This window comes from Pagrus pagrus, assembly GCF_965226575.1.
Source record: "Pagrus pagrus genome assembly, chromosome: 20".
In the NCBI taxonomy this organism is placed as follows: domain Eukaryota; kingdom Metazoa; phylum Chordata; class Actinopteri; order Spariformes; family Sparidae; genus Pagrus; species Pagrus pagrus.
In genome coordinates this window covers 8,534,216-8,554,282 of record NC_140207.1, presented here as the reverse complement: position 1 = coordinate 8,554,282, position 20,067 = coordinate 8,534,216, and the positions used below count along the sequence as shown (strand labels likewise).

At 40.8% G+C, this 20,067-nt stretch overlaps 1 protein-coding gene and 1 long non-coding RNA gene across 3 annotated transcripts in view; one reads left to right on the top strand and one right to left on the bottom strand.

The window, feature by feature from the left end:
• Positions 1-20,067, top strand: part of LOC311249604 — a 266,354-nt gene that overhangs the window by 197,381 nt on the left and 48,906 nt on the right. The gene's annotated exons all lie outside the window — the stretch shown is intronic.
• LOC311249603 (phospholipid scramblase 1) lies at positions 341-8,032 on the bottom strand (the record flags this gene model as incomplete). Of its 2 annotated transcripts, XM_084340778.1 has the most annotated exons (7): positions 341-2,963; positions 4,482-4,643; positions 5,142-5,303; positions 5,466-5,686; positions 5,783-5,825; positions 7,186-7,275; positions 7,853-8,032. In XM_084340778.1, 6 exons carry the CDS (start codon positions 7,252-7,254, stop codon positions 2,934-2,936), a joined length of 687 nt encoding a protein of 228 aa, XP_084196904.1. In that variant the 3' UTR covers positions 341-2,933. The 2 variants fall into 2 exon arrangements, with proteins under 2 accessions (XP_084196904.1, XP_084196903.1); XM_084340777.1 differs by lacking the exon at positions 7,853-8,032 and having other exon boundaries at positions 7,186-7,287.

The following is a 20,067-nucleotide window of genomic DNA, read 5'->3' as shown; positions in this document are numbered from 1 at the left end:
ATGTTTGACGTAATCGGTCCATTCAATTGCTCTGCAAGCCAGATTTTTTCATGAAAAAAAACAACCAAAAGAAGCATTTACATTTCACAAGGACCATTCAAGAAAATCACTTCAAAAGGTGAAGGTGGCACAGTGGGTAGAGAATATTAACTAATTAAGAAGCGAGGCTCAGTGGTTTTACATGACCATTTACAAGGTCTGACCATTGTAACACTCCTCATTACAAACTGTATTGAAAGGACTGCAGACCTCTCATAGTGAGTGCTAATGCTTAGATGTATTTATTTTTTGAGGATCAGTGGTTTTGGTGATTGAAGAAACAAATTCAAAACTGCACACATCACAATTATATTTTTTTATTGAAGTGTTTCCATGGACAGTTTGCACAATTGAAGCTTAGCTCACAGAGTTTGTTTGCATCGCATGACTAAATGGTTTGTTAGTTCACAGTATTAGTGCAAAAGTAGAAGAATAAGTACTTTAATTGTTTTTTTAATATATAACTGACTGGGAATAGCTAAACTCCCTTTGTATCACATTCTGACTTTAATTTTTGGCTTTTTAACACAATCAAAGAGCCTCCAGAGGACGTAGCACCAGCATCTTATACTATACAAGCAGGACATGCCAATGATCAGGTTAATGTTAATGGCAACAATGTAATTTAAGTTGATATAAATTAAGCTTTAATTTTCACTTAAGCCGTGAAAACCGAAACATCCATCTTAAGTCCTTAATCATGTATTTAGTATCAAAATCAAGTTGCTGCTCAGAACGTGTGAGATAAATCCACTCCACAAAGTCATATATTATAGGCAGAATAAAAAGCTCTTGACATGGGAAAATTTAACATTAGCTCTTCCAACTGGCAGTTAACAATACGTCTTACAAAAATAAATGCCTTTAATTAAGACTAATTATCTGTTAGTAACAGACTCGAGATGGATGTTTTCATTTTGTTGTCAAGTTTTCCAAAATCACAGAAACGGAAGTCCTGAGAGGCAAGTGAGAAACTTAAAATCTGGTGATCCATTTTCCATTTTTTCACAAATTAAAAAAATTAAAAACCTTTAAAAAATGTTGGACCAGACTTGCCTCTCAGGGCTTCTGTACACAGGTGACATACATGTAGAGAAAAACACTTTCTGTCCTTATGCTACAAAAGAGCACATATATAATGTCTATGCTACAATACTTTATAACATCCCTAATCAAACTGCCACACTCAGTTAAATTTTACAATGAAGCATGTTATATGGAAGTATCAGAGGCCATTAAAGGGTAACTCCACCAATTTTTTCACATTAAAGTGTGTTTAAAGGTCTTGGGGAGTACTCCTGCATGGGTGAAAAAAGTAGTATAAAGCCTTTTGTAGCTCCAGAGGAAGCTGCATGTAATGATAAACTGCATCCAGTAATGTCACTCAGTGGCTAAATTGCATTGTGGGTAATGTGTGCGCCAAGAAGAAGAATGTGTTGAATAAAAAAAAAAGGTGATATCTCTGGTTGTTGTTTTAAACTGTCCATGAGTCCAACGGTGTTAAAGTAGTGCTGTAGAACTGCTTTTCATAACCTACATTACCCACAATGCAGCTTTGCCACTGAGTGACATCACTGGAGGCAATTTATCATATCACATGCAACTTCCTCTGGAGCCACTAAAGGCTCTATACTACTATTTTTACATGCAGTAGTACCCCCTACGTCCTGTAAACACACTTTAACGTGTAAAATTGATGGAATTACCCTTTGAACAGAAATTGAGGTTTTATGTTACTTGTAACACTATAAGTAATGTAACAGTGAGAAAGATACAAAAAAAAATCATGCTGATATGCCAGGAGATGTATGTGAAATATGAATAATTCGATGAACACAAAATAATGTACTGTAGTATAAGGTGCAGGTGTGTAATTCCTGGAGCCAGCAGTATCCATCGTTATAATACAGTAGCATGCATCAACCTGAGTTAGTCCAAAAATATACAATGTCATCAGACACTACTATTTGAATAAAAACCTATGGCATAAGCATGTATATAGTTTGTCCATTTGGGCTGTGCGGGGTTATTCTTAAATGAAAATCTAGCTCCCTCTAGTGGATAACACTGGGACAGCACATCAAACCATGACCCATCTGTTCCAAAGTGAACAGGCACCTTTAGGTTGACAATGCACACTCACATTATTGAATCCGATGATAGTTTATGTTTCAGTCCACTCACAAGTACACTCATAGCGCACGGACACAAAAGCACGCATACGAAGCATTGAACACACGCGTTGCTCTATGTTGACAAATTGTTCAACAGACCGAAATAGAAATCAATAAATAATGCATTGGATATCTGAACTACAAACTACCACGTTACATGAGTCCTTCAGTTGTCACACAATAAAGCTACAAGCATAGTGTTCTATATTAACATCTCGACTATTAATATGACCAAATAACACAAGTGCTATTTGGCTGACTCCCTTTGCACACTGACCTTAATGACACCAATCCTTCTTTAAAAACTGTATAACAGCAGTTTCCTGCAATGGTGTTCACTTTTCAGTTACTTGTATGTGGATTTTATCCCTCCATTCAAGTTATTTTTAGCTGTAACTTAAGATTCTGAGCCCAGATGGACTCAGCAACCAGTCTGTCAACAAAAAAAAATTAAAACCTCCTCAAAAGCACTGCACTGTGCACTCGCAGCCCGGTAACGTGTTCCAACAACCGACCTGAGCAGCTAAGACTAAAACAAACCTTCTATCCTGTTGTTCATGCAGATTTAGAACATTAATGTACCTTTTGGTTGGTACTTTCTTTAATCTCTAAACATTTGAAGGTTGTTCTGTGTTAGGGCATTTGGGAGTGATCGTTATGGCTTTGTGGCCTTGTTCTTCCAGGAATGTCGTGTGTTTACATGGATATCCTGTTTGGCTCCTAGTTAGTCGTCTCAAAGAACATGAAATCCTGTGAAGAAAGGAGAAGAAAGTATTAATAGAGACGCAAAAGCATCTGATTTGCAACAAATCTGATGCCTGATTAGAGTTAGAAGCATGCTGAAATTTCAGCCTTTAAGCAAATGTGACTCTTGCATCGACAGAAAGTTGCTCTGGCAGGCTGTTTTGCATTTGTGGTGATTGGGGTTGTTTCAGGTCACATTTCCCACAAAATGTGGGCTAACCGGTACATTAATTAGTAGGTACATGAAATTTCCGACTACCAGCAAAGAGAAACACATCCTTCCCCCTTGAAAACTGGGTCACATGAGGTTACTGCATCTGTTACAGCCATATTTTGGCAATAATTACACTTAAATTGCAATGGGAATTCCAAAAGACGAAATTTAACTTAACTGGCTCCACTTAAAGAAAAGGATTGTGTCTGTTGGTTATGAGTTCAAAAAGAGTTCTAGCCAGTAACTGGAAGATTGTTGACAATAAAAGTGGGAAATCACGGTTATAAACCTTTGAAACACTATTAAGTTTACAGCTTACCCCATTTTCGAAACTCGGAATCAGATTAAAAGGTCATGGTCATAACATTTTTATGCAGACAAATCATTTTTATCTCCTTTTAAAAACATGATTATGTTGATGTGAATGAATAATTTTACAATGTTTCTTGGGTCCAAAATGATTGTTTTGTTTACCTCTGTCTAAGAATCTGACAGTTGATTCCAGCTTCTACCGAGGTTTGTCAGCCAATAATGTTAAAATAGTAAATAAGGGTTATTTCTACAGTACACGCCCAGCATACTGTACTAGCGTTAGCTAGCTAGAGTTCGCCTTGTTAACGTTGGCTAGTGATAGCAATGTTATGCGGTGACGTTAATGCAATGGAACGGGGAGAAGGAATGCCACATTTAGCGGTTGAATGTTATCTATGATACCTTTAATGTGCAATAACTTGAATGTATGTATAAATGTTCGTTAATATAATGGCATGTGTGGTGTATTCTTATTGATTCGTATGCATTCATGAGTATGGACATGTATGGGCAGGTGTTTGCATGTTCATATGGTTTTCTGTTATATATGTTATGGATATAAGTATGCATGGTACATACAGAGTAAGTGGTGCATGTAAAACTACGAGTCAGTTTTACATGTCTGTGATCCAAGATCAAGGTTTGTTTTGTTGTTGTTGTTGTTGTACTACAACATGGATAGATGTAATAAACTTATTTTGACTATTTCATCTTTTTTCTTGCTTCTAAGTGCTATATCGTAGGCAACTGGATTTGTTTCACTTTCTTGAAGACCTCTCATCCACGAGGCTTCTTCAGTTCTTCTTTCTTGCTGTTTAATGGTTTATTCTGTACTTGACCTTATACTATGTAAAGCTTTGAAATATGACATTTCCCTGAGCATGAAACCAATAAAAAGAAAAGAAACATTTAAAAAAAAAGAAATGTACCGTAATGTTGCTATTTCGACATATTGATTAACTATTAACTATAGACACATAAAAATGCTTGCTACTTACAATGAGAAAACATGCACCGATCATGACAGCCTTCATTCTCACATCCAGATCGATGGGGAACTGGATACCAAAGTTGTCTGAATCTGTGAATGCTTCCCGAAGAAGTCCTGTCCACTGCTTACTGATTTTCCCAATCTTATTGACTTCATCCATCGTCAAAATCTGTTGAAAGAGTTACAGAGGAGACACGATGCTGACATGTGTCGCATTAGGATAAAGATCAATCCCTAAGCTTGTTTGGTTTTATTGGCGGGAGCTCATGGAACCATTCAAAATCCCGTCTAATTTCAGCTTTTTGAGTTTTTGTATTCCAAGTAATGACTTCAAAGCAGCTCGGGAAGAACTGAGATGGTAATATCATGCTCCAGTTACCCTTCCTCTGGGTCTAGTAAAAGGTCTGTATCACTGACCCAAATCCCCTTCACAGCTCAATCTAATAAAACCAGCTGAGCCGTGTAACAATGGCCACACTGTACCACACAAGAGCATGCCCTGTGCGACGGCCTCATTCAAGCTGCAGCCCATTCTGATTGGAAACATATTTCCGGCTTTAGAGCATGAGGAGGATCCCTGACAAAAAATACCCAGAGGGCGAGACCGCTACCGTGTCTTGTTATGTTTTCACAAATTTAATGGATTTCTGTGTTTAGATAAACCCACCTCAAAGTCAACATCTGGAAGGCAGCTCCATCCACAGAAGGGCCCATGGATCTTCAGTACAGGCTCACTGTGTTCGTTCGCAACAAGGAATTTAGGGGAGAACGGGTGCCACTGTTGTACAATGTACCCCACTGTGTTGCCAGGGGGAGACTGCACCTCCAGCTGAGTGAGGGATTGTGGGAGAACAGAGTGTGATTTGTAGCCATATCCTCACAAGAAATTGTGTTTTAAAGGAACATGTAAAACTAGATGTCTAGAGTGTGAACAATAATGGACGTGATGACCGAAAACCACCTCAAAACACCTATAAGTCGCTTCACTGACCTCCTGTAGACAGCAAGGGAAGAAGCAAGACATGCACTTGAGCGGCCTGGTGACGGTGATGACCTCTTGTCCAAAATTGTCGAGGACGTGGATGGTGAATGGACGCAGGGGACCGCAGCACTGTCGACTCAGACAGTCGTTCTCCTCAACGGCGTAGAACACGTTCTGGCCCATGCTGTTACGGACTTCATACTTGTTGTTGCTTTCGAAACCAACGAGGGCTGCGTGGATTAACAATACGTATGAAGATTGTTTGCCATGTGCACTAGGCAACATAAATTACATACAGTATTTTGATGCATGTTTACATACTTTACCTTCAACAAGCTCAACCTTCTGTTTGATGAGCAGCTGATCCACCTAGAAAACCAGAAATACACTGGATTCAAATGTCTTGGGGTGTTAAACTGATACTAACCTCTCCTTCAGTCACATGTTAAAAAAAAAAAATCAGTAAAAGGATCACGTTCAATCTTGTGAATTTTCGCTTCATTAGAAATCACGCGTCTACAGAGGATTTCTACATTGTATGATTTTCACTCTTTTGAATTACTGTTTGCCAAGTTGGTCACAAGCCAACCATAGCAAACTGAAGATGACAAATCAAAGTACTTCCATCACAGCTCTATCTTCAAAAAATATCAGATTTGAAGATGGGGTGACTTAATGAAATATCGAAACTTGTGCTTGGTCTCTAAAGTCACTTATGACTTGTGGCCCTTTATCAAGAACTGATAGGCATCATGTTACTGGGGGGGTCTATGAGAGGAGATTGTGTTGCGGTAAAAAGTGCTTTTAGTCAATTAAACTGGTCTGTCTGAGGTTCAAGAGAGTGTAAATAAACATTAAACAACCAAACGTGTAGATCTTATATTGACCCTTAAAACGTTGGATGGTTAATACATATACATACCAGCACTCTATGTGCTTGCTATGTATGTGTTATATACATATGTATATGTATTTTTATATATGTAAATACTTAACAATCTTTATTTTTCCAGTCTTTGAACTGCATGCTTTGTGTTATTTTGTTTTGTGCTACTTGTTTTGTTTTTCTATTGCTTTGTTGTATTTTAGGAAGCATTTTTAAGACCTTGACCAGTTACGACAGATGAAAAATAGCTGTATCTGTTATTTTTAGTCATGTATTACCATGTGTTTTATTACTTTCCACCATCCCTTCTTAAAGGAGCACTATGTAGTTTTGGCGAAGACATTTTTATCGTGACTGAATAAACTGAATAAACAAACTGACCTTAAAGGACAACACAATTTCATACTGTTTTACTTTGTTTATATTTGGCGGACCTGCCACCTTTTGAACTTCAAACAGTATTTTCCTCTGAGAACAGCTTGTTTATTCAGTTATGCGAAAGATAAATATTTGTATCATAGTTTGTATTATTACCTCATTAACATTAGAGTTTAAATTTCCTCTCCAAAACTACACAGTGCCCCTTTAAAGCTGCTTTCAAGCGTTGACGTTTTCAGCATCCTATCTTTAGCTTCAGCTTTACAAAAATTGAACGATGTGAGATACAATAAATGTGGAAATTCTGTCTTTGCAGCCTGAAAGCAAGAGGAAGAGGTATACAAAATAGAAACAAGGCTATAGTAGAGCATTTGGAGACAGAGGTGATTAATAGCAGCAGATTCCACATGTTATCAGTAAATATAGACTTTTATAATAATCCTAACAATAATAATTGTGTCTTACCTGAGTCAGGTATTCTAATCCTGGTGGACAGCCTGGTATTTCCGGGCTGGGCACAGCATACATGTCCATTTTGTCAGGCTGGAGGGAGACCTGGTGACACATGCAGTGCAGTGAGACACAGCGCCATCTTGTGCCCATGTGGGTGACACTCATAAACAAATGGAGACGGATCGCAGCAGATGGACAACGGTTAATGTGTTTTTCTCTGTCTCTCTGTGCTGATGCTGTCAAGTTAACAGGACGCCCATCCTCTCCCACTAACGTGTCCGTGGCCTCGTTAAGGTGCACACGGGTGCGGGGGCAGCCGGTCCACGGCCCCCGGGGGACCGTGTATGGTGGGCGACGACGCAGCTCATCTTGATCTGGAAGTGACGCTTGTGACGGGAAGACGCCTCCGTGAGAAATCCTCTTACTCCGCTTGTTTACGCGTAAACAAAGAGCTTAAAGCCAACACGAGTCATAACACGAAGGCCACATCAGTGCAGATCTGTGCGAGTGTGGAAAAGTGGGCTGTTGGTCAGATGGTAAAGAAAGCGCACGCCGAGGTTTACATGTGCCTACTAGTTCATCCACAGGGCGAGCCTGTTATCAAGTCTTACATCAGAGTCCGAACAGTTCATATTAAATATAAAACAGTTAGATATTTATAGAAATCACTATTACTCACCGATATTCCACCTGCTACTTCGAAAATAACAGGCCACTCCGGAACCAGGACTATGGAATAAACCTATGATCCCATTGGTCGACGTCATCGTACTTCCCATCTCCAGGAGCCAATGGCGAGACGAGAGTGTAGAAGAGGAGCAAACAGAAGAGAGATGAAGAGACGAGAACGAGGTGTGATAGAAGCAATCAGACTATCCTGAAGTGCTAATTTGGTTAATTAAACAGCCTGTAGTACGGAAAGCATACACAGTGCATTGGGTTGTTAATTATACAGCAGTGATTTAGTTTTGTGTAGAATTTAATGAGCTTAAAAAGGTTTCATTAGGTGTGTTTAAGAGATGTTTATGGTGAAAATGAATTGACTACATTTTTTGTTTGGGGTGGCTGGAGCTCAGGAAGGTAGAGCAGGTCGTCCAGCGATCGCTTGTTCGAATCCCCGTCGAAGCATCCTTGAGCAAGACGCTGAACCCCAAATTGCTGGGGGTTGGCACCTCGCATGGCATGCTCTGCCATCAGTGTATGAATGTGTGTGTGACAAGTGTTGTAAAGCGCTTTGAGCGGTCGGTAGGCCATAGATCAAGTACCAAGATTCTTGTACATATAAACAAGCCACCATTGCCCTGCCAAAGGGGAAAAAAGAGAGATGAATAAATAAAATAAATAAATAAAATAAATGTAAAAGCCCTAACAGAGGAAGAGAACTGTAGATGATATCCCAAGCTTCTACAGTGGACGCCTGTGCTTTGTGGATTTACTACATATTTACTGAGTAACTTGCCCAACATTGCTAACAGACAAGTGTATGAAAAAGAATTGTAGTTTTATCTCATATAACATCAGAACACAACACAAAGTTACGTTAATATTAAAGGGGCTCTATGTAGCAATTTGTAGCAGTTAACTTGTATTAATCACTTTTTATTGGCCATATGTGAGCGGATTGTAACGTGACTTGAAGAATGAGACCTTCCTCGTCTCTTTCTGTTGCCTGTACAAGCCTGTGGATGATTTGTTGAAGTCCTTTAATGCTGCCGGACTGTGGATTTCTTTGTGAAGGACTCGGGTTGGATTTTCTGCGACAGTCCAAAGGATGTCATTTTAAGCCCCTCTCTGCTTAGTAACCGTTGCTAGTTTAGAAACTGAGTCGGCAAACATAAACTAACAACCAGCTTTGGGCACGACACAGAAGTTCCACAGAGCCCCATTAAAATGTACGACTTTTAACACTTTGCATCATCACCTTTGCATCCTGTCTACCAGGACACCACATTAACAACAACTTTGACTTCTGTCTAAAGCTGGTTTTATGTTTTCCGATGATTTATGCGCAAATACACCCAGAAAACATTTACTTTCATGTCTCTGTTGCTCGTGCATGCAGCGGAGTGACATGGAGCACAGCTTTGTGGTTACAGCTGTCAACGATTACTCTCCCATTGCATTTGCAGGGACAGCAAAAGTATAATGTCTCTCATAACATGCAATTTGCAAGAATACAGAAGATGTAACACAAACATTGCCTGACATCCGATATGTATAAACACAACCTTCGCAGAAAATCAATGCTATACTTAAAGGAGAGCATTCACCCTGTCTTTATGTGTTGTATCTGCACATATTCCACACATGTATTATGTTACTCTGTTTTATTTTATGTGTTGTTTTTCTTTTATGTGTCCTAATGATCTACACAGTCTCACATTCTGGCTGCTGGGTGTTGGATGATATCTTCAGGGACATTATGACTATCTTCTATAAACATGTGAATTGACTTAGAAGCCAGTTGAAGTCCTCTTTTCATGCCAGTATCCCTGTGCATCTGCATACTGTGTGACCTACATTAAAGACAGTGAACCATACCTTTAAACACATTTAAGTACATGCTAATTACACAGCAGCTGAGAGCTCTGCAGTGGTTTAAGGGCAATGTTCGTTGTGTTACGTCACCCCTGATGTCATTGTATTATTTTATGTAAACACGCATTGTGTTAAGGTCTACTACAAGACGATCTCATGCTTTCAGTCTGCGTATCATTCAAGTCACATGCAAAGACACATAAGGAAATGTGCACCATCTCAGAAATAACACTTCTATTTGGGAAGACATGACAAAAAACCCTCTGATAGCTCAATCACAGCTTAATAATAATTCTTACCTCATGAGAAAGGAAGCCCCTACAATTAAAGGTGCCCTGTGGAGCTTTCTTGCAAAATATGTTTAAGAATTTCTCACTAAAACCCATCGTGTGTATCTTCAAGGTCTAACTACCGTGTTGAATATATTCCCGTCCTCATTAAACAGCGGCAAAGCATAATTCCAAAACCTGCATTGCTGGTATATTGATCAGTGGTATATTGATGTGTATCATACATCTGTAGATTACTGATGTGGTGTGAGATCATTGGCAGACATGTATATCTTGCCGTCTGCATGCATGTGCATCTTCAAGCGAAAAAGCTAAACTAAAACATTGCTCAAAAAGTCCACAAAGTACCTTTAAGGTCTGTTTATGTGAGCTTCATTCTCATCTTGTTCAATATTAGGAGGGCGACTGTAGCTACAATGGTCAGAGGACGTTCAGATGATGTAACCCTCTGGCAGCCATATTTGAAGCCCTCAAGCTTAAATGCCTGTCTCTGAAAAAAATGTTGTTCACTTTATATTGTGCCTTTGACTGGAGACTGATTACTCTGTCATTAATCCCAGATTATTTTGTCAGTGTTTACAACCAGATTGTTCTTCCAATTTGCACAAATCACCCTTTTGGCCTCAGGCTCATCCTGAACTGATAGTAACAGTAATTTAGAGAAATAATCAAATCCCTTACTGAAACCGGTACTTGTGAAATCCATATTTACCAACCATGACTGCCTCGGGCTGGTGTGTATGTGGGTCATCAGTGTAAACACCAATTAGCAGTTGTTGTTTTTTTGTCTGTCTGTGGACAGTTTTTGTCACCATCATAGAGTCACAACTGGGCAACATACAGTACAGTCATGAAATGACACTGGTGTGTAGTTGACATCAAAATGAAGGCTAAGTCTGAAGATGGGCATGGTCCAAGCAAGGGGGGTCCACATTCTTGCTCCCAGAGACACCTATCATAGTGGGAACTACTACAGAAGCAGTTGTGTGCCTGTGTCAGGTGAACTTTTTAAAATGTCCCCAAGTAAATGTATCACACAAACAGACAAACAAACAACAAAATGCTGACTTGATGGTCAAGAAATAACTCAATCATGTAACTGTAATATCAGCTTCCTGAGGATCATCATAACCTTTTTTCATATTTTGCATTAGTAGCTGAACAAATCTTTGTGTCAAGTCAATTTATATAGCAGATTTAAAGCAATGTGTCAAAAACTCATTACCTCGTAACAATGTTATGTGTTGACAATTTGTATCTTGTAGTAAACATGTATGTAACGCTGTGATCCGACCCTCTCACTGAAGTTACATAGTGCAGGAACAAGTGATGGAGGGTGGAGTGGCTGAGACAGAGACACCATTCACCCTATTACAAGACACTGAGCCGTCAACGTGATTTTGAAGCTGTTATTTAAGGTAAAAAAGTCACAAACTGCTTTAATAGCAACAAGAGTTGACCTGAAGTGCTTTCCTGTTTAGGCACATGGGTAAGAATGTACCTCAATACAGGTCTGTATGAAGAAATAAATGTTACATAAAAGGCAGTTATAGAAAAATGCAGAAGGCAGTAAGCAGTATGCAGTAAGTGGACTTAGAGGGGACTTAGCAATAAACCATGGGGCGGCATAAGACTGAACTTAAAGCAAGTGAAAAAAAGGACGTTCTTTAAAATGAAAAACATCTTCAAAAAACTGAAACAAGTCCAGTTGCCCATGATACAGCACTTAGAACAACATAGTAATGGATGCAGAGTCAAAAACAAGAAGCAATCTAATCATAACATTTAATTTTTATAGTCATACGCTGCACAGCATCTCCTAATATATCTGGCACAAACCTTAACGCAGTAACATAACTTCACAGGGAGAACAAATCATTCCACACAGATTTGCACTTGAACTTCACGTGTGGGTTCTTCTACTTTGTGTCCACTGGAGAGCAGTCTTGAGCTAATGATGCTCGGCCTCATGGCCATTACTAAGACTAATGCAGGAATTGCCTTTTCATTGTAAAAACAAAATGGTCCCAAATAGACACACAGTGATATACACACAGTACACACACACACAAATACACTCACTACTATGTTACAAATGACATGACGTTGTTGGGTCGAGTATCCTTATTTGCGAATACAAATTACCTGATTTCCTCAAGCGCTACTGATTTCTCCGAGAAACACTAATGAGAACAAATGATGACTCGTGCGCAGATCTGCTGACACTTCAGGCGCCGACATCTAAAAACATTTTTTAATTGATTCATGTTACAGTAATTGCCTGTAGTGACCTGACACAGCCTAGAAAACACTGCATATACAATGAGTAGTTGTGTTTTCTGCTCCACAAACAGACACATCTATTAAATATTTGCTTATTTGTTCGCATGAGGTACAGTTATATTAAGGTATATATATTTAATTTAGCTTAAAACACCACATGTGAGATGAAGCTGAGCTGTTTGGTAGCATCGGGGGCCCGTTTATCACCCCGACTGTCTAACCAGAACATTGAAACTTATGTTCTTCATCAGCGAGATCAAAACAAACTAATGCGATGACTTTGAAATGGTGGCGCTCTGTGCTCCCATCTGAATAAACAGACCGGACAGTCAGGGGTCTTTGAAAGCCACGCAGATTGTCTTTCTGACTCCAAGAGCCCAGTTACTCCCACAGGGGCTTGTGTATCAGTGTGTGTGTGTGTGAACCAATTGTACAGTCTCCGTTCTCTACATTCCTACCTGTTTTGTCTCTGTTTGTGTTTTTTTTTTTGTTTTTTTTTTCTTCGAGCGTGAAGGTGGTGCTCTTTACCCGCATGGGTAATCTTTCGTGCACTCCTAACGAGGTTGTCATATCGGGCGCATAATGAGGAGCCTAAAGATGAATGTAAAAACGCCTCCATTACACCGCTTTCATCCCCTTGTTCATTAGGTTAGCATAAGGTTACAATACATTACACCAGTCCCAAATGTTCCGCACACAGAATTGCATGTGTCACCGAGGGGTTGTGTGTTAGTTTCCCAGTGATAATGTTCGTTCACGCGCACACAAACGCGCACACACAGTGTTCCTGAACCTAACCCTTAACTGATCCTCAACAAAACGCTGATGCTCAGCCTAAACCTGACCATTTCTATTCATGTTTGAAGCATAGGTCCTCTAATGAAAATATGTCTGTAATTCTCACACACACACACACAAATGCAAATCAATTGATTGTCATCATCCGTGGATGTCCAAATTCACCCCTTTTGTTATTCCGTCTCTGTCTCTTCACCTCTGCCCATCCCTCACCTCCCTCCCTCTTTTTATTTCTCCCCATTTCTGCACCCCTGTCAAGTGCTTTGTTTGCTGTGACTTTCCATGCGGTTATCTGAGCGGAGACAGTATGCCTCGCCCTGGCACAGGACCTCAGTTTCCACGGCAACTTTATAATTGTTTTGGATGCGTTCCAAGCGCCACTGGATACCGAGGCATTATTGATGTCAAAAGAAACATGTATGAAATGAGGAGATGTGGAGGCGTCCATATGGTTCTGTACACAGCCTCACGCAAAGCCATTTAACCGTTTTTCAATGGGAGTTTTGTGATACCGCTGAATAGATCCCACATGTGTCGCATGATATTTTATAATTTTTGATCTTTCTGTTTCACAAAGGGATAATGGCACGCAATACGAGCCACTGAACTGTGCAATATTTCCCCCTATTCATGTCATTAAGTCATTGTCACAGTATGCACTGCTGGCTTGAGTATGGCGACCTTGCTGAATACAATATGTCCATCATGATACATTTATATAAAAAAGATGAATCTGAATAGCGAGAATGAAGTCACATGAAGGAGAATAGAAAGTCTGCGGCTACAGCTTCCTCCAGTTGCTGTAAAGTACGTCGCTGCCGGCCTCATTCACTTCAAGTAGCCTTTGTTTTGACAGGAGAGGCGCTATGAGTTATCCCAGCGCTTGTCACCATAACCATATTGTGACCCCCCCATCCCCCACCAGCTCTTTCATGCACACACACACACACACACATATGCACAGCCTCGCAGCACCTCTGAGCCATGAGCTGTGGCCACATTAACCACTACGCCGCAACACTCATTAAAATAACATATAGTGTCAACAGCAGTGTGGCCCCAAGTGGATAAACTCAAAATGCTCCGTCTCAACTCACAAATCCACAGTCTCGTCTTTACATCAGAGAATTGCCCTCCGAGCAGCAGCCTCGCCTCTTACCGTCTACCGCTTATGAAACTCTTCGGGCCACCGTTATACCAACCGAACGCGTGATATAAAAACCGAACCGAAATGAGGTCCTGACTGATCTTTTTTCTCTGATCTCAAGCCTCCCCTCCCTCCGCTTAATTTATGACCTGTGAGGAGGAACCCAGGGAGTGAGAAGTGAGTGAGACTGGTGTGAAAGCCCTGAATAGAGCCGGGGCAACAGGCCCTCCAAATAACACAAAAGAGGCACCACAGCTGTTTGGAGGCAACACAAGCCGTCACGAGGCACTGTCTTCTGCACCGAGCTCCCAGACTGGCACTCACGCTGACTTTGCGAGCCGAGTTGTTACACGAATACTGTAACACAATCATCATGTTAAAATCGTGGGTAGAAAAGCCTCCAAGCCGAGGCCCGTGTGAATGAAGTTTAAAGGGAAGAAATGAAAGTAAAATCCATCATTTTTGCCACTGATATTTATTACTGGTCACTAAAAGGAGGATGTTCATACTGTGACATCTGCCTTTGAATTATTTGATCTTTATTGCAACCCAACAAGAAAAGAGAAACATGTAAATGAGGTGGAAAAGGGATCAAACCTGCTCTATTCCACAGTGAGAGCCAAGAGGAGGGAAAGAAAAACAGCAAAAACAGCCGATCACCTTTACAGAGGGGCTGGATCATCCGAGGAGCCCGCTGAGCCGCAGGAAAGTGTCACCAGCCTTTCGTGAGCTCGCTGTCAAGTGCCGGTTACTAACTGTCAACTGCGGCTAAAAATGATTTCGGAATCCGGGGTTAGAAGTTCAGCGCGCTGTTTTCTTCCCCCCAGACTGAGGGAAAAACGCTGTCACCATTGCCGGGCCTGTAATAATTTATTCCCCCCTGTACAAAACTCTGCTCGGCTCGCCGTGCCTGCGTCTGCTCCTTGGTTTTGCACTCACGCCCATTAGCTAGCCACATGCGGGACACGTGTGAACTTTGGGATGATGGCGGCTCTTCGTATAACTTAATTGCTGTCCGTTTTCATCATCACGACTGGCCGAGAGGAGACAACTTTTATAAACGTGCTGTTAAGCATCTTTGTATGCGTTCAGTGTGCCAGTTCTTCAGTTTTCTATTTCCACGTGTTGCCAGCATTTTTAGGCAAGCCTGCTCTATTGATACAATCTTGAAACTGCATTTTGTACAATAACAACAAGCTTACTCAACTTACATAACACTATGTTTGATAATATCTTGAAATCATATTAATAGGAAACTTTTCCGACATTAATCCTCAGACGTCTAATTTTTTCTGAGCTGTCTGCTCTCCTCCTCTCTGTCTTTCCAGAGAGCATCCGGAGCCATCTGCAGACCACGATCCATCCCCAAACACTGGGGATCACAAAGGTGTTATTTTTCAAAGCTGGCCCCGTCCACCTCCTGCCGAGGGTGTGCGGCTGCGGTTCAAGGGAAGGTGGGAAACTTCTGAGGCCCTGTTCCCCTCGTACCCCCCTCCCTGTCGCCTGCCTCCTTGGGGGCAGCCCTTTGAGGGTGTCATAACTGCGGCCTGTATAACATGGGTTACTGCTGACGGCGGTTGGTCACAGTTGATGAAGCCTTTAAAGAAGCCTCCCCTCTCATGGTTTCTGTTAAAATTCTGGGGAGCCGGAGCAAAGGCCTGGCTCCCAGACGATTACAGACGTAGTAATGGCTGGACTCTGGAGTGGGGCTGCATTTTGACTTGTGATGGGTAGAGGGTGCTCCAAGTCCATGTTTGAGGAGAATGCTGCACGGTGCATTGCAACCCTACACTACTGCCTCCCCAAAAAAAAAATGAAATCACCCTCTCCATTTTAGTTTTGCGCCTCTATGCTCGCAAGTTGCCTACACAAAATGAGTCCGCCATGTTTTGTGCTACAACGCCGTCTCCATTTCACCAAAATAAATGGGAGAAAAAAATCCATGAAGACTATGAAATACGCTTTTAATGGACAAAGCTGCAGAACATGCAGCTGTTGTGGTGCCATCCTGTTGTCTTGCAGGCTGGGGGGAGGGCGTATGCAAGGTAGAATGGGACAGAAAGCCATGACAGTGCGGTGGTAATAGCATGAGAGGGTTCGCAGCACCTGGTACTCACCTCTTTCTCCGGAGAGTCCCTGTGGACACGGTGTCCTGCTGGCACACCGTAAAACTTGATTGTGGAAAACACCACCACGCTGAGATTGATAAAGGGAAAAATAGGAGATGTTTTTATTTTCAAATTTTGGTTGTAAGAGCAGAGGAGGGAAAGAAATTGTTGGGCAAATAACATTTTCATTATTTACAAAACCCTTGTAGATTTGTGACAAATGTTTGTTAGAGGGCAGAAACTTTATTTAATGTTGAATGCCAGTTACCCTTTTTACTCTGCATCTTGACCTTACAGTACAGACAAAAGTTAACTCACGATGTATGCTTTCTAAAATGTTTTAGACAATGCTTAATAGCGGATAAGAATTTTTTTTTTATTTTGCCAATTTCCTTATTTCTATATATATATGTACTATTATTATTCTCTATAGAATAACTAGATATTCAGTCAGAGTCTAAATTATTGTTTTTATTTTAGCAGGAAAATGTAACATGCCAAGGACCAATTCTGCAGTTTGCATCTACAAATGTTGTGCAATTTGAAAATATTTAGTAAAACTAGATTAAAGGGGCACAGTGTAGTTTTGGTGAAGAAATTAAAAATCTGAATTTTAATATTTACAATATTAATGAGGTAATAATACAAACACATTTTACTTTTTTTTTTTTTCCATAAGTAAGAGTTTATTTAGTTTATCTTTCTCTCCTGTTAAAATGTCTTCCCCGAAACTACATAGTGCACCTTTAATTTCAGTTTAAAAAAAGATAAAGATTCATATTTCTTACATTTAGTTTTATTTATGTTTTTCAGGTGTCGTTTACACATTTTCCAATACTTTTTCTAAAAATGTAGAAACATTCTTAGCACTAAGGATGCATTACCAGTCTCAAGTTTAAATGTATCTGAATTAATCTCCCATATCTGTGCCGAACTGATAAATGCCTGCACCAGTACTGAATGTGAAATGAAAAACAACTCCAGGCGTACGGTGAGTGTGCTGCTCCTGCGTGTGTTGAACCTGGCCTGGACCAGACAGATACAGCGCGGCGTCCACCCTTGCCCTGTGTGAGTCTGTGTCGGAGCAAAGTGCAAAGGCCAGTGCGGATCAGAACTTCTCCTCAGGCCCTGCTACGTGAGCCGCAGCATGCGGATGACGTGTTCGGAGTGGCCCTGAGGAGGCTCAGCAGCAGCGCACAATGCTCCTGTGTTCTCCGTGCTGTATTTCTACCTCGCTCTCTCTTTGTCTCTCTCTTTCTGTCCTGCGCACACACACACACACACCCACACTTTCTCTCTCTCTCTCTCTCTCTTTCTCTCTCTCTCTCTCTCTCTCTCCAACACACACACACACACACACACACACACACACACACACACACTGAAGAGTTCTCTCCACACAGTTGGAAAGACAGGGGTCACTGACTGGATGCTCCCAGCTGAGTACTTCAGTGTAGCCCTTCTCTGAAATGCACACACACACACACACACACACACACACACACACACACGCACGCACATTCACACATGCACTGCGTTATTGTCTTTTTCCATGCTGGCGTGCCGTACAAAGCTCTGGCAGTGTTTTAGTCTGCATTTCTCTCTGAAACTCGAGCATTCACAGAATGTTTTTCTTCAGTAAAAATTGTGTCGTGAGGGAATCTTGATAGTTGTACGTCGTTAAAATAAAACAGCAAGAAATTCTAATTAAAAGTGAAACCGTTTTCTATTTATGGTTGGATTTTATTGGAGACACTTTTAGCCTCTTTAAAGAAAACAAACAGTGTTCTTAATTTAAATAAAAGAATAAAGTGATCAAATCCACTATCGTCCTTGGTGTTACGCAGGTGCTGCAGGATATTCTGTGTCGTGAGAGATCAAATTCAGGCTGCTTTCAAACAGCCTGTAACATGAGTAATTTCTTTTTGAGTTTTATATTTTCTTTTTGTACTTATTTTACAATGACGCGACCATTAACAGTTCGGGAAAATTGAAACCAGACATACAAGATATTCAAAAACAAGGTTTGTGCAGTGAATGGGTATTTCATTAGTCCTATAAGGGATGTCCTGCAGTGATGAGCTGGAAAGCCCATAAAGATACTGAGTTTCACTTTATTACAAGGCGGGCGTTTTCATTTTATAGTAAATTGTAATAAGGTGGGATAAAAATAATGTTTAACAGTTAACAAACAAAGAAGGGAGGGAGTGGTTAAATTAAACATGACATCACAGAACTTTAACTTTTCCTAAACTGATGGATCGCGGTCGGCAGATGATTCAATCGACAACCTCTCAATGCTCCAGTAAATTAATTACCGCCATAATGCTGTCGTATCGATCAAAAACACAGTAATCTCGTGGCCGTTAATCATTTGTGTCAAAATCGGAGAAACATAACCCAGCCAGGCGGCGCGGGGGGCGTGCAGAGGAAGTGGAATGCATGAGGAACAGGGAGGTTGATCCCTCTGCCGCTTTGACGTCAGGCATCCATCTACCAGTGTTATTCCTTAATCTGATTCACTTGGCTGCTCAGCAGACCAGTGTTGCCTGTTGGAAAGGTTTCATGTGTGTGATGGATGCTATTGTCAGAAATGCCAAGGTCAATATGCGACGCAGCAGCAGCAAAAAAAAGAGGACTTTCTTATTTCAAAAGTGCTTCCCATGTATCATCATCTCTGCAATTTGACCTTGCTTCCCTCTGTAATAACATTCAGAGGGAGGACAACTGCTGGGTGCATGCTCATGGGCTGGCGTTGATCTTTAAAACGGGTCATGGCGCGGCACAGAAGAGGCCCGTGTCACTCATGACAGTATGCAGGCGTATTACTTACACTAAGACAGATTTGGAAATGGAGTTGTACTGTCTGGCATGAACGCTGGGGGACAATTACGTCTTGATTTGAGCATCCTAACAGAGGGGCCACCATTTCACCGCACACTCTCTCTGTACAAGAGCAATTAGCTGATATCGAAGCGCATCATCACATCATCTCGTAAACAGATTTAGAGTAATGAAATGTCAATTTTGCCAAATGACAAGACAATAAAGTAGAACTTGATGCATAAACAGATGAGAAATTCAATCTAGCACTTTGTCAGTTTGACTGACAGTGTCAGCCATACTTAATTTTTCCTCACATTACACGATCCACTCAACCACATCACCATTAAAACTTAATCTCCGCACCGGCAGTTATGAATACCACATGAGGCAGTGGGCAAACAACTTCTTGTGAAGTGCAAAAGTGGGATTTTCTTGTCAACATGTCCTAACGCTGGAAATATATGGGCTGATGGAAACCTGCTCATATTAAAGACCCCCGCTGGACAGCTTTTTAAGAGCGTATAAAACGACTCTGTTGCGGAAAACCATCTCAGACACAAATTATCATTCCAAGCAAAGTTCAAGATGTTAAACAGTTTTAAAAATCTGCTTGTTCTCCCTCATTGACAAAAGAATATGTGAATATTTGCCATTTCAGACACGAGATGTCTACTTCACTGACAAGCGTCAGCGCTTGATCACTGGAGGTTTTGTGTTTGCACATCACACTGGACCATGATTGGCTTCCAAAAACAGTTGTGATCTCACTAAATCATGCTTGAAGGTGCAATATGTAAGAATTTCAGTTGAAAACATTCAAGAAGTAACTAAAATTAGCAACAGAATGTAAAAACAATGGAAGTTTTGATGTTGTGACGTGTGTATTGTGTTGCAGAGGTACCTA